Genomic DNA, 13,212 nt, shown 5'->3' with positions numbered 1-13,212 from the left:
ATCTCAAGCTCCAGCTGAAAGCCAAGGCAACACAACACACAGAGGGTGAAGGCACAAAAGCAATACAAATCAAGGTCATGACTCATGTTAAGACAATCACTTCCAAACAATACCCCAGAGAAGTCAAAAGCAGCATTGATGCAAAGTTAACTTGTTTTTCTACGGACAGAGCTGTGAGAAAAATGTGAATTGTCCTACAGGGAAAAGAAAAAAAGCTGTAAACAAGAAGCACATACAGTGTTCAAAAGTTTGTCCGCTCCTTTCCAGCCCTGCTAGGTGACTAAATTTAAAAACATTTCGAACTTTACACAAAAGGCAGGGTGTACGGGAAAGGATGTCACAGCCACAACGCTACCAGGAGGGTATATACTTGTATATTCTTCCAACGTTCATCTCGTTAACATCTGAGCACGCACCCTTGTTCCCATGAAGAACCTTCAGGCAGACAAACTCTCCTACAAAAGCTTCCACTGCAGCATCTGGATGACACCGTTCTGCTTTCGCTACACGTTGCTGCACTTAAAAGCACGATCACACCGACCATGCAAGGTGAGAATTTGGAATCATCACCTCTGTTTACAACAGGGTGACAAAGAGCTGCCCAGCTACTACAGACAAAATCCATCCTCCTTATAGAGACTGCAAATCCAGCATTTAAAATGAAGGTGAGTCTTCCTTTGATTCCCAAGCCCCACTCAAGAATGCTACGGGCAGGCGATGCATCAGTAAGCACAAGCCACTACTGAAGAGCACATCTGCCCTCTAAAATACTACAGGAACAGAAAATAGACAGAAAACTCATCGTTGTGCGTGACATGAGACACACTTTTTGTGTAGTCGGATTAAGGCTGGATTGCTCACCATCCAACACACAGACAACGATTTCATTTTTGGATTCCAGACTCTTCAGGGCACAAAAGACATTGTTTTAACAAGCAGCCTTCACGCATGGTTATTCCCAACTCCCTACCAGGGTCTCTTGCACTTGTGAAACAAAGATGAAGCGAACCACGCAGTATCTTAGAGGTCGTGGGAAGTGGAAGTGGCCAGGATACTGAGAGGGAAAAGGAGTAAACGGAAGCTTACTTTTGTGTAAACATAATCCCTCTGGTTGCAACGTAAGCCACATCTGGAAAAAAACACCACACTTTCATTATACGGACGTACTAAGTCCTACAAATTTAAGCAAGGGAGTAAGCAAATTGCAGCAAGGAGCAAATACCAGAATACTGCTCCATGATTTTTCTTCCATTAACAGGAACAACTCGTTTTCTTAAAAACAAAAACCCAACACTCACAACCTGTGCAGATCCCATATGCAGCATTTAACAATGCTAAAGCAAAATACTTAAAGGGAAGGTAGGGAAGACATAAGACTCAAAAACCAAACACTCAGGTTTATAAGCAAGTCTGCTTTTTCTTTTTTAAGACTAGAAAATGTACAATTCAATTTCATATGCAAGTGTGCACAGAACTCATTTCTTGAAGATACTATCAGATAAACTGAGAAAGTCTTTGCATTAAATTGTTATCTCTTCAAACATTTATACATTTTGCAATACACCAGTTAAATACCAATATCTATGTCCATGCACTATAAATATATGCATGTACACATGAAAACGTTTAACAAAGACAGCAGATTCCCTAGCCAGTCAGCATCAGAAAGAGATACCAAAAATATATTAAAAAGTTAAATTCTTTACCTGCCTTTGTTAAATACAGACTTTTGAAATTGCCTCCCTTCTTTTCCCCACAAATTCACAACATGATCCCCCGGGAAGCAGGCAAACGGGAAGGCAGGCGCGCTGACTAGATTATCCCATAACCAAAGATAAGCACCTTAACAAGTTCAAACGACGCTTTTTCTTTAAAATGTCTTTTCCGTCCTTATCAGATGTACGAGCTAAGAAAGGGAAGGACATTTTAAACAAAGTTTTATTTCATTCTGCTACACTCCCCAAACATACATCTCCGACATAAAAGCCTATGATTAAGGCTACGTACACTTTCACAATACCGATGACATTTCAAACCATCCGACTGTCATCCCACTGAAAAGCCTGTATCCTTTAAAACGCTCATTCTGAACGACTTCCGTACGGGACGTCCATCCCATTAGGTACTGCAGTAAGAAAAGATAGTCACATAGTGTTCTGACGCTTCTTTATAACTCACCTGGGGACCATGCAAGGGAGTTATATTTTCAAGAAGTACTGCCCTGGAACTTCTGTGGGAACACGATCAAGGGGTCACTTACAGCTTTTCAAGTAGTGTAATCTGTTTTGTTCCCCATCCCAGTTCCATCCATTGCCTATAGAGATATATATACAGATTTTATGCTATCAAGGAGAAATGTGCCTTCCTCTGAAAAACACCTAATACAGAGTATGACTTGTTTTGTAAGATTCCAGTGGGACTTTTAAACGTACTTTTGTGCCTCATCTTTGGTTAAGAAAAAAAAAAAAAATTACATTTTTCCCTTTATGGCAGCTAAAGGTACTTCTACTAGACTGGAATCATAAATGAACAGTACTGCCAGGAAAGAAAAGCAGTACCGTAGGACAGCATGACATGTGCTTTTTGGAATCACCTAATCCAATGCTGACTACAATAAAAAAAAAAAGAAAAAAAAAAAGAAAATCCGTTTCATTTTAAACTCTTTGGCAAATTTTTACTGTTCTCCGATGCTGTAATTTGAAGCTTAATCCGTATGCCCCAATCTATTATGGCATCCTCCCTAACTGAAAAATCATGTGAAAATCAAGCAACGGTCTTAAGAGAGAGTTTGCTTTATAAAGTTGTGGTGAGCCAACTGTCTGATGGATGTTACAGCCATACAGATAACAAAGGAAAAGAAGTTGAGACGTGATGGCGAGGTCAAATATTAGTACTACTGTCAACATACCGATTCAGCTTTACACACTAGTCTGAACAGATTGCAATTAACCTAAAATTGAGGTATAAATATACACAAATATGTACAGTACACATACAGGAAAATATTTTTGCATTTGTAACATCGGTAACCTTAAAAATACTGGAAAGTTGATATCTATGCCTTGATTCGCTGGCTAATTTACTGGAATAATGAAGCCAACACCTTCGAGTAGAGAGGACTACAATGGAATAATAAAACCCAAAAGTAAAAGCTCCTTCCTCTCACTTCATCTTCACCACGCTCAACATTCGGCTGTTCCGAGTGGCTGTATCTTGAAAAGAAGGTTGATCACAGCTTTTAAACGCATCCTCGGAGGAAAACAAACTGGAAACCAAACTGGAGCCATCCACTGCATCTTTCTTTTTGCTGAATGGTCTTAATTTATATACACGTATGTGTGTGTGCATCTACGTAGAAAACAAAGTTGAGATCAGTTCCGTATAAATACATCTAACCCATTAATTCTGCCACTGTGAAGGTAATCATGGGTACAGCTCTTTTTAAACAATGTCTGTGCAAAGAGGTCATTAAAAATCATCTGATCTTAAGTCTTGACATCATCCATTCGAGTCCTTGGCACAGTCTGTAAACAAAAGAGATAATTTTTAAGGAGTACATGCACTTCACAGAATAACTTCGAAGACAATTCCATGGCACCAATTTAAATTCTTCCTAAGAACTCTGTAATTCTGACTGAAGGAATCATTTTGAGAAACAATTCACCCCGAGCGCAGCATTTCCTAGATCTTAATATGCAATCTATGGGTGACGGACTTCAGACCCCAGCACTTCCAAGACATACACTGAAGTTATCTCTAATTATGATTATTCTTAATAAACCAGAACAGATTTGAGGTCTTTCCCGCCCCCGCCCTCATTAGGCCCAAATCATACAAAGTTTTACCGCTGTGAGACGAGACTGCAGATTGATGTGAAAGGTGGCTTTCAGACCACACCGACTCCAAGTCAGCATGTTCTGAGCCCAAAAATCTTTAAGTGTAAGATGATTATTGACAAGGGAAATATGTGTGTTAAAACCAAGCACCGCAATAAAAATACCAAAATAATTCAAGGTTCCCCTCCTACAGACAAGAATCACTCTTACCCCTCTCCAGTTAGAGCACAGCATGCCTGAATGTGCCACTGGTGATCCTTAATGGAAGTCAGTTTCAGAAACTGAGATATTTCAGCTACAGTCATACACTCTTTAACATCTTGCTTGTTAGCAAAGATCAGCAAACCTGCTTTTTTTAAGTCCTAGGGAGAGAAAAGACAAAAGATGATTACAAATCAGCCCTTAGAGACAAAAGATGTGATACCAAAGCAGAGAACCTTAAGCCCTAGCAAAAAACCCTACACTGTGAAATGCTGCAGGCTCGTTGTCATGTAACTTCAGAAAACCCTTTGATCCAGCAGACCAAACGACCCATTTTTCCTTAAGGTGATCCGTAAAACTAGGTACAACATTTTGTTGTGCTCCGTGAGGATCTGAGGCAGCCTGTACCTCTGCGGGCATGTAGCTGCAATAACCTCGAGCACACCTCTAAGAGCCAAGGCCTCCTGTTTAACCCCGACCTTACAGGTCGTTCCTGCCTGTGTATCCAAACCAACCGTTGCGTTCTCCTGAGCCTGGCTGTTACCTACATACCACACTTTTACCATACTGTTAAGATTGATTTTAGTACCAAATGAGTAGACTGTGCAGCAGTTCTTACACGGGGCAACAGTGGGTTACCCCACCAGAACTTTTTAAGGACTGGTAAAACCTTGCCAAGCCTGACTGCAACAAGCACCAGCAGCACGCGTGCTGGCACCCAGCCTGGCACCATGGCTCACCGGAGCCAGAAGCATCCTCTGCCTGCGCACCGAGGGAAATCCCACCCATGAAGAAGCGTTAAGACTGCCACTGACAGTGGAAAGCAAGCTGCAGTAATATTTTATTTAGAGGGTACACAGAATTTATAGAAAATCATCACTTACGCTGCTTTAGAAACAAAGGATGGACATCTACATGAACAAGCACATGGCAATAAACTTCTTTATAAGGTCCATGTAAGATTTAAAATATCAGTACTAACACTTTAGAGAACAGCGACTCTAAGGGCAAGCTTATTTTATCTCGAGCTGCTTGGAATTACACTAGTACGGGCACATATTGTTGAAAAATCTGTCCCTCCGTAAGTAAAAAGGTCTTCCCAGGAAGCCAAGCGAACTCATTCACTTAAATGTCTACCAAGCACATTAGTTTTTACAAGCAGTAAAATTAATTCCCAAACGATCTACTGGTCCAGAAAATAGCTGGAACTGACCTGGGCAACTAAATTTTGCCTTAATAAGAATTCAATTGAACTGGTTATCAGAAATAAAAGATTTTTCAAGGACTGCAAGGAAAAGCTATTCTAAATAAATATCTGACTTTCATTTCAGCTTAAATGTATTGTTGTTCTCTTCAAACATCACAGCACCTGGAGAGTTAGCAGAATATACTGAAAACATCCTGTTGTAAAACAATGGGCACATTTACTGTTAGATGGGTGCTTTTGGAGCACAGAAATAGCCTCCCAACACGAAGCAAGGGCATTCACGCTGCTTTGGAGTTCCAGAGTTCCCTCATTTCAAATTCAGTTTGTTCACAACTTCTGCATCTTCCTTTATAGATTACGAAAGAGAAGATGCAATTTTGTTTGGCAACTGCAACAGACTGAAGAGTACATCTCTGAAATTCTGACAGCAGCAGACCCAAGGGCAACAGTCCCCCTGTGCCACATTTAACACTCCATCATAACCAAGAAAGCCAGACCTACTTTATTAGAATGTATTTTATTAAACATAATTTTCATTTAAGCACCAAAAATCAGAAATTCAAGACACGAGGCAAAGAGCTTGTTGTTTCTCATATGCTTTAGATGACCATGATCACTCAATGGAAATACATAGGCAGTCTTTGCCCTTCCTGCAGTCATCTACTAAACAGTGGCTATAGTTTACATATAGATGTAATATTTTGGGATATAATGCTGTCAATTTTATGCACATCTTTGTATTCTGATGCTTAAATCTGGAAGCTCAGTGTCCTCAGCGTCTTCTCATACAAACTGATCCAGTTGCATTAAACTTGTCTTACGAGTCCTAGCAGTAGTCAAGCTTAGTTAAACACATCTTTGCTAAAAATCATGGCTTTGGTCCTGCCGCACTGCACGGCTAGATGAAAGTCTTTGGGACATTCAGGTCATGCAATAGGTGCTCCCTGGCTTACACGTCAGTCCAGTATTTCTGAATCAGACCTAGATAGTCCAGTTTTAGACCTGACACAGGGCTCAATTTTAAAGAGGGTCTTTACAAGTTAGCAAATTATACTCTCATTCTGTAATTCCACGTGCACACACAATGACAGCTACTATAACCGTAAGCAGTGCGTTTCTTCAGTTTCATAGCTGGCTGCTATAAGACATATTATTAAGGCTGTATCTGTTTCACCGTGAAAACAGAAAACATCAAGCAACACAAAGCTATCAAAAATAGTAATTAAGCTGTTGGAGGAAATAATGTTTTTTTTTTTAAATGATCTCATTCAGCTATTAACATTGATTGAAGTATAAAAACCACAAAAGTAATTTATACGTCCTAACTTCTATTTCTCGGAAGCACTCAGAAGTTGAAAAGCTACTTTTGAGGGAGTTCTCTTCAGTAATTTGGTATTAATTTACAGCTTTATTGCGAGCTTCACAAAAGACAGAGCCTTTAGCAGGAACAAGACAGCTCTGGCAGAGTGCTACCTGCAGCTGGGAGAACGTGGCTGTTAATGTTTGCCTTGGGCTTCACTGGAGGGGCCTCTCTCCACTCCGGTCTGTCTCCAGCTAGCAGGCCTAAGTGAGAACTTTGACAAACAGTGTGCCAATCTGCTTCCCTTAACATCTATCATCCAGATCTCACCCACAGTAAATATTAAAACAAAGAAAACATAGGGTTTACTCACCTCATGTGCTAACATTTTATACAGTTCTTCTTTAGTCACAGAAATTCTCTCTCTGTCTGTGCTGTCCACAACAACTATCACAAACTTAAAAAAGTAAAAAGTTATTAGTCAGAGAACAAACTCTACCCTTCTGGCCACACACCTGTCAGCAGAACAGACCACTGTTCCCATCACATTATCCAGTCAGTCAGCTGGACTACCAGGTATCACCCTACTCCAGGCAGGCTTCTCCCAGCCAGAGTGCGGTTACCCACAGCGTTGGTATGGTTTACAACTTATGCCGTGGTTTGTATACAGAAGTAGCTCTGACACATCTTTTGACTTTCTGATTTCCATTTTGAAGTGAAAAATTTATATTGAACCAAGTGTTTCGCTGTAATCCCAGATGTGTTTTGGTTCTCCGTTTAATATAACTGCGGTAGCACACAGATCCCTCAAATAATCTGCTGCAGCCTTAAATGTAAACTGTATCAGCTTTCTCCCTCTACTTCAAGCACTAACATGCAAATAGGTATTTGCAAGGGATTTTAAAAAAAAAACAACCATAAGCTCCATACCTCAAGAGCATACATGCAGATACACATCATGGCATCTTATAGGGAAGCACAGCAGATCAAAGTTAATTATTATAAAAAACCTCTTGTTTAAAACCCACATTTGGTAACACATAGGAAACATTGACTCAAATCACTATTTTAATCCAGTTCAGTACATGTGCTGCAACTTCATTGCTAAAGAGTTCTTAAAATTCTTGGGGGTGCTTAAGTAAATTGATCGTGGGAGCTTGCAAGACAGAGATCCCACAGTCTTGGAGGAAAACTCTGGGGCTTTCAGTCTTACTCCTGAAGGGTTAGGCAGGTTTTAGAGTACCTGCTACAGAGACAGAGCGGTCACGGTCCACAAGAGGGGACCTGTAAACACAGGGATCCGCAATACCAAGACAAACCGAGCACCTGCCCTAAGGCCGCGGATCCCCAGACACCGAATCCTTACAAACAAGTTGGTTTTAATTGCAACTCTGCATTACACATCTTACACAAGAAATATAAGAGCGAGTCGTATTGCACCTTGCAAAGGAGAAGACTTCAAAAATCAAACCAGGAGTACCCTGAAGTAGCTAGAGTAACATTCAAAGCACAGTTAATACAAGCCCTCCAGAAGCGTGTCTGGGACAGGCGGCAGGTAACGCTGCATTCCCTTCACCAGCAAGTCTTCCAGCAAGGCGTTCGCTCTCACCTCCGTGTTTGTATAGTAGGTGTTCCACGAGGACCGAAGAGACTCCTGCCCTCCGATATCCCACATCAGGAAGCGCGTGTTGTTAACCACGATCTCTTCCACGTTACTCCCTATGGTGGGTGAGGTATGCACCACTTCGTTCATGGAGCTGCAGAGGGAAGAGAGCGACTCGGTGAGAAACTGCAAAAACCGGCAAGCTACCTGCGTTATCGAGCATCTTAAGACTCCAAATTGACCTACTTCTATAAAAATTAAACTTGGTGGCTGTTCCCAGGTAGAAAGCTCAGTGGGAGAATTACAGCAAACACGCCTTACGCAGCAAACAGAGACAAGGTTTGACGGTGGAAGCAAATAAAAATAAATAAAAATAGCAATAAAAAAAGGACTCGGTGAACTACGTAATAATGGAACTATAGAGCTGAGAGAGCATTCATGAACAAAACTGTATTAATTAATTAAATCATAAAGCTGAGAGAATATTTGCTTCAAAAGCTGTTTTAAACAGTCAGCTCTTCTTTTTCCCTGGTTGATTCTGGCACGCATGGGAGAGAGCAGTTGTTTTGCTTCAAGAATGTGGTTAAGCCACAAGATTTCCAAGGTTGCAGAAAAACAATAACTCATCGTCCAGCTCCGCCAAACATACTACATCTCACCCTCCTTCCAGTACAGGCCACTAAGAGCCTACTTTCTTCACAATTCAGTTGCTTTATATCCAAACTTCCTTCTCTTCTCCCTTCATCACACTCCAATAACACTACTTTTTGAAGAGCAACGCGGACATTAAATATTTCAAATATATTGTTTTAGAGATACTGAGTGCAACTTTGTCGCTAAGATCACCAGTTTCACATCAGTAGTGATAACTAGATGTGTACTCTGGATACTCCTAAAGTTCCAATTATTTAAACTGTCCTGTACGGGATATAGAAAAAAATTAAAAGTAGCTTCAAGGAAAATGTCAACCATTTTTAAAGAACTTAAGTATTTTATTCTTCTGATAATCTTGATTTTTTTTTTTGTATGAACATTTTTTTGACGCTTTAGCAGAGCTTTTGGTTACACTCATAGCAATTTGACACTTTGAACAGTGCTGGAATATTCCTTGAAGAGGATACAGAGAACCAAGGAGATAAAGGGACGGTCCAGTGTTCTGAAAAGGAATCCCCGTTACCCGGTGTCTTAGCAGCACATAACCAGGCACTTTCTCACCACACACATTTTAAGCCAACTATATAAGGGAAAGAGAAGGATTAGAAGAACGAACCACGAAATCAAATTAAGGACAATAATGATATGAAATCAGCCACAGGCATCTTCTTATATTTAAGAAAAAGGTTTTAGTAGAGTTTTTTAATGCTTGGAAGAGATGTATCGTGAATCCGCTTTCCTTGACTGAGCCTGCAGCCTTTCACATTCCAGCTGTTGGCATCTCGCAGTTCGCCGTACAATAAATGGATTTTTCCCTCCTCCCCACTGGAACGAGGTGAGCGTGAACCTTAGTGGCATTTCTAGACACCTGATCACAAAATCCTACTGCTACCTGAGGGGAGGGAGGAGATCTGAGTACAAGAACGGGAAGAAACGAAGTGTCTGTGGAGCTGACACGATCTGTTAGAAGAATCACCACCCCAACGTCTGCTGTGACCCTCCATGACATCAACATAACAGCCCATGCACTAACCAACACTAGTTGTCCTGCTAGTTATCTCCGTCCATCTCTTACGAAAAGAGTTAAACATGTTCATTTATGCTCGGAACACTTATCTGCCACGAAGAAACGGTAAGAGAAAAAACGGGATACGCACAGATGGAGGTAGGGTTTAAGGAGGAGTCGAGCAGGAGGAACAGAGGACGGCGCTTACAGAGAGCTCTGTCAAAGCGGCAAACCGGGGAAGGGCAATACAAGAAGAGAGAAGGGGAAGTCCTGCGGAGCTAAAACGGGTATAAAGGAAAAGGGGGCATATAGCGATCCACTGTACAAAAGGGAAAACAAAACACTGAAACTGCAGAAAGAAGAAGATGAGAAGAATCATGAGACACTTGTGGAGGAAGTGGAAAGACATTAAAATGCAGAGAGGACAGCCCTCAGCTGCAGCAGTTACTAGCCTTAAAAAAATATTCTTAATTCTGTTTATGCTTTTAAAATATCTCACTCCCAATTTAAATAATGACAACCACCTTCACCTTTTCGCTTTCTCTGCAGCGTGTGCTAGGGCATAAGTGGCTGGAAACGCTGCTCGAGTTTCACGTTTCAGGAAGGCAAAAGCAGATCGTAATTTGACAAAACCCAAACATTTTAAGAAAGCATATTTTAAGTGTAGGATTGGACCGGTATGGTCATATCACTTAACAGGAATTATTTCTAATACTGACTCAGGAATACTTCCTAATACCAGACTACTTCACATGAGAAATGGCACATCTGTTTCTGTTATAAAAAGACCTTGAATCACCTGTCCCACCTAGAAGCTTCTGAGCCTGTGAACAAATTTTGTACCCTCTTATCAAAATGCAGTTGAGGACCAGAGATGCGAAGCTCATACAAATGTCATGCAAACCAGCGGCAAGGTTAACGCAAGACAAACTCAAGTCAATGCCACTATTAAAGGCAGAAGCTGCATGACAGCTACCAACGCTGGTGGCTCAAAGAAAGCCCAGGCCAGGCAGCGCGGGCTGCCACCCCCCACAGAGCCGTGCTGTCCGGGCTTCAGCCAGCACTCAGCCTGCCTCCTTCATCCCGTGCCACAACCGACATGAAAGCACACCTTGGTACAGAAGACACAAGCCATGGCAGGGAGAGGTCAGGCTTTGCTGCTCTGCTACTCACAGAACTATTTGTTTAGTATTTACAGGCTGCGGCATGGGTCAGTTCAGCAGCATTGTCCTGTGGCTAAACCTGAACATAATCATATCGTATGGAGTTGGCAAACAGCCTACACAGTGACACCAAAGGCAGTTGTGATTCCATGGTAATAGCAATGTAATCTGATAAATAAAAGCTCTGAACAAATCCTTACTCATATACCAGGCAAAATACAGACCGTTCCAAACTCTAAACACACGCTTCGACCCTCTGCCACCTATACTGTTCAGTAATCTTCTGCAAAACGCTCTCCAAGTACAAACTAACAGGGAAAGCAGCGACAAGAAGTCAGAGTAATAGATACAATGCACACCTCGAAATACACGAAACATCATGTGCAGTTCATACTTACAATTGATAAAGAATGGTCGTTTTTCCTGCATTATCCAGGCCAACAATGATTACTTTGTGCTCTGAAATAAAAATATCACTAGTAAGTCACATAGTTAGCTTTGCTATCACGGTAACAACTGTGTTACGAAACAAGGTTAGTGTTGCAGTTTTGTCTGATTTCCTAAGCAAACACTGCCAAACTTCAGGTGCCACATTTCATGGGCCATACCTAAAAGTTCGTTTGTCTGTGGAGGTGTACAAACCCACGTACTGTTCCGAGTAGGTAAGTGACTGTCAATTTTTCCCCATCTACACATCTACAGGAACAATTTCTGAGAGATTACACGCTGATTTTTTCCTTCTCTAAACTGCTAGAGCAACCTCATGCTGGAATCCTTTCCCAAGCTTCTACACATTTTTGCAGGTTGTAACAGACTGTACTCTCTATTCCCCCTAACTACAGCAGTTCTCCGGAACACATGCTTACACATGCCATGTTCATTTCCAAGGCCGTACTTTTATTACGGCCTGCAACATCTTAATCTCTTTGCAAAGAGGTGTTAAAACCCACGACGACACTGATTTGCACCGTAAGCAGGGTGATCCACCTGCCTCCCTCAGTGTCCTCTTTTCCTTCCAGCAGGTTTGGAACCCGGAGAACAGACCTGCCGACAAATATCTTGCAGTACACATTCACCCAATTTAGTTTTAGATCAACCACCGAATACTACACAAAACTACTCTGACACATATGCGAACAAGTTTTGGAGCTCAATGCCAGAATCAATTATTGTTTCTATTTAGCACCTTCTTTCCTATACATCACAAAACTGAATTTGAATTCTACAGCTGGTGCTGTCAAGCACATTCAAATTTATGATTTCCAGGACAAGCGAGTGCTGCCTGCTCTCAGCTACATTACACAACTTTTACTTGCACAAATAACCTTGGCTTCAACGGAACCATTCATGCAAGTAAAAACTTTGTGAGAAGGGGCTTTCTTCCTCCCCCTCCCCGGTGGTCCACAAGGGCAACAAAAAGCCATTACGAGTCTGCCCAAACTTCAGACGACCAGAGATAGATTCCTCCTGTCAGCCAAGTACACTTGCATTGATTTATCACAGAGGAGAGCGGGAGGGGATAGGGGTCAGGTAAGTAGGGTTTCTTGGTTTTGATTTTATCAATATTGTGTGGTTTTGCAGAGTTGTCTTATATACCATCGAATATAAACTCCAGTTTTAATAACTTTGCATAACTGCACAATATTGTAAAAATGTCTGCTTACCTGACCCCTCATAACTAGGAACTTTTGTTTCTGGTGTGATGTTGCCCGCATAGTGGATGTTAGGAAATCAGTTGGAACAGAAGATCTGAGGTGGGGCTGGATGCTACAAGACAAAAATATTTCGTTGTATTTGCACTAAGTGTCAACGGGCATATAATTGGGACATTCAACATGCACGTGTAAGAATACTTAAGTTCACCCAAAATCAAATTTAAAAGACCTTATAAACACAGATAAGAGCATCACCGTGTGCTTTATAGTTAAAGTTACAACTCTCACTAAAGCCTTACTGTAAGGAGAGAAGCGTTACAAATTTGAAGTCATAAATAACATTTACTGCATAAATGAGCAATTTTGCCAGATATCGAGGTTCATCAACTAAAACCGTTAATAAAGCATACTCTGCTGATGACAAGATGAAACCACACGCTACAGCACAACACAGCTGTATTCTTTCGGTACACGTTAATAATTTAACGTCCACCTTTCAGGAAATGAGCTTTCCAATGACTTAAAGGAGGGGAAAAAAAAAAGGTTAAAGCCCCCCAACTTCTCCGGCCGCAGCTTGTCCGCCGGGG

At 41.3% G+C, this 13,212-nt stretch overlaps 1 protein-coding gene across 1 annotated transcript; it reads right to left on the bottom strand.

Annotated features, from left to right (window-relative positions):
- Positions 1-2,818: 2,818 nt before the first annotated feature.
- ARL5A (ADP-ribosylation factor-like 5A) lies at positions 2,819-11,436 on the bottom strand. Its single transcript, XM_009704348.1, has 5 exons — positions 11,369-11,436; positions 8,154-8,301; positions 6,918-7,001; positions 4,047-4,198; positions 2,819-3,524 (listed from the first exon to the last, which is right to left on the bottom strand). Exons 2-5 carry the CDS (start codon positions 8,295-8,297, stop codon positions 3,476-3,478), a joined length of 429 nt encoding a protein of 142 aa, XP_009702650.1. The 5' UTR covers positions 8,298-8,301; positions 11,369-11,436; the 3' UTR covers positions 2,819-3,475.
- Between the last annotated feature and the right edge of the window lie 1,776 nt (positions 11,437-13,212).

This window comes from Cariama cristata, unplaced genomic scaffold (assembly GCF_000690535.1).
Source record: "Cariama cristata isolate BGI_N322 unplaced genomic scaffold, ASM69053v1 scaffold250, whole genome shotgun sequence".
NCBI lineage: Eukaryota > Metazoa > Chordata > Aves > Cariamiformes > Cariamidae > Cariama > Cariama cristata.
The sequence above is the reverse complement of the archived record's forward strand: the minus strand, read 5'-3'. Positions and strand labels throughout refer to the sequence as shown.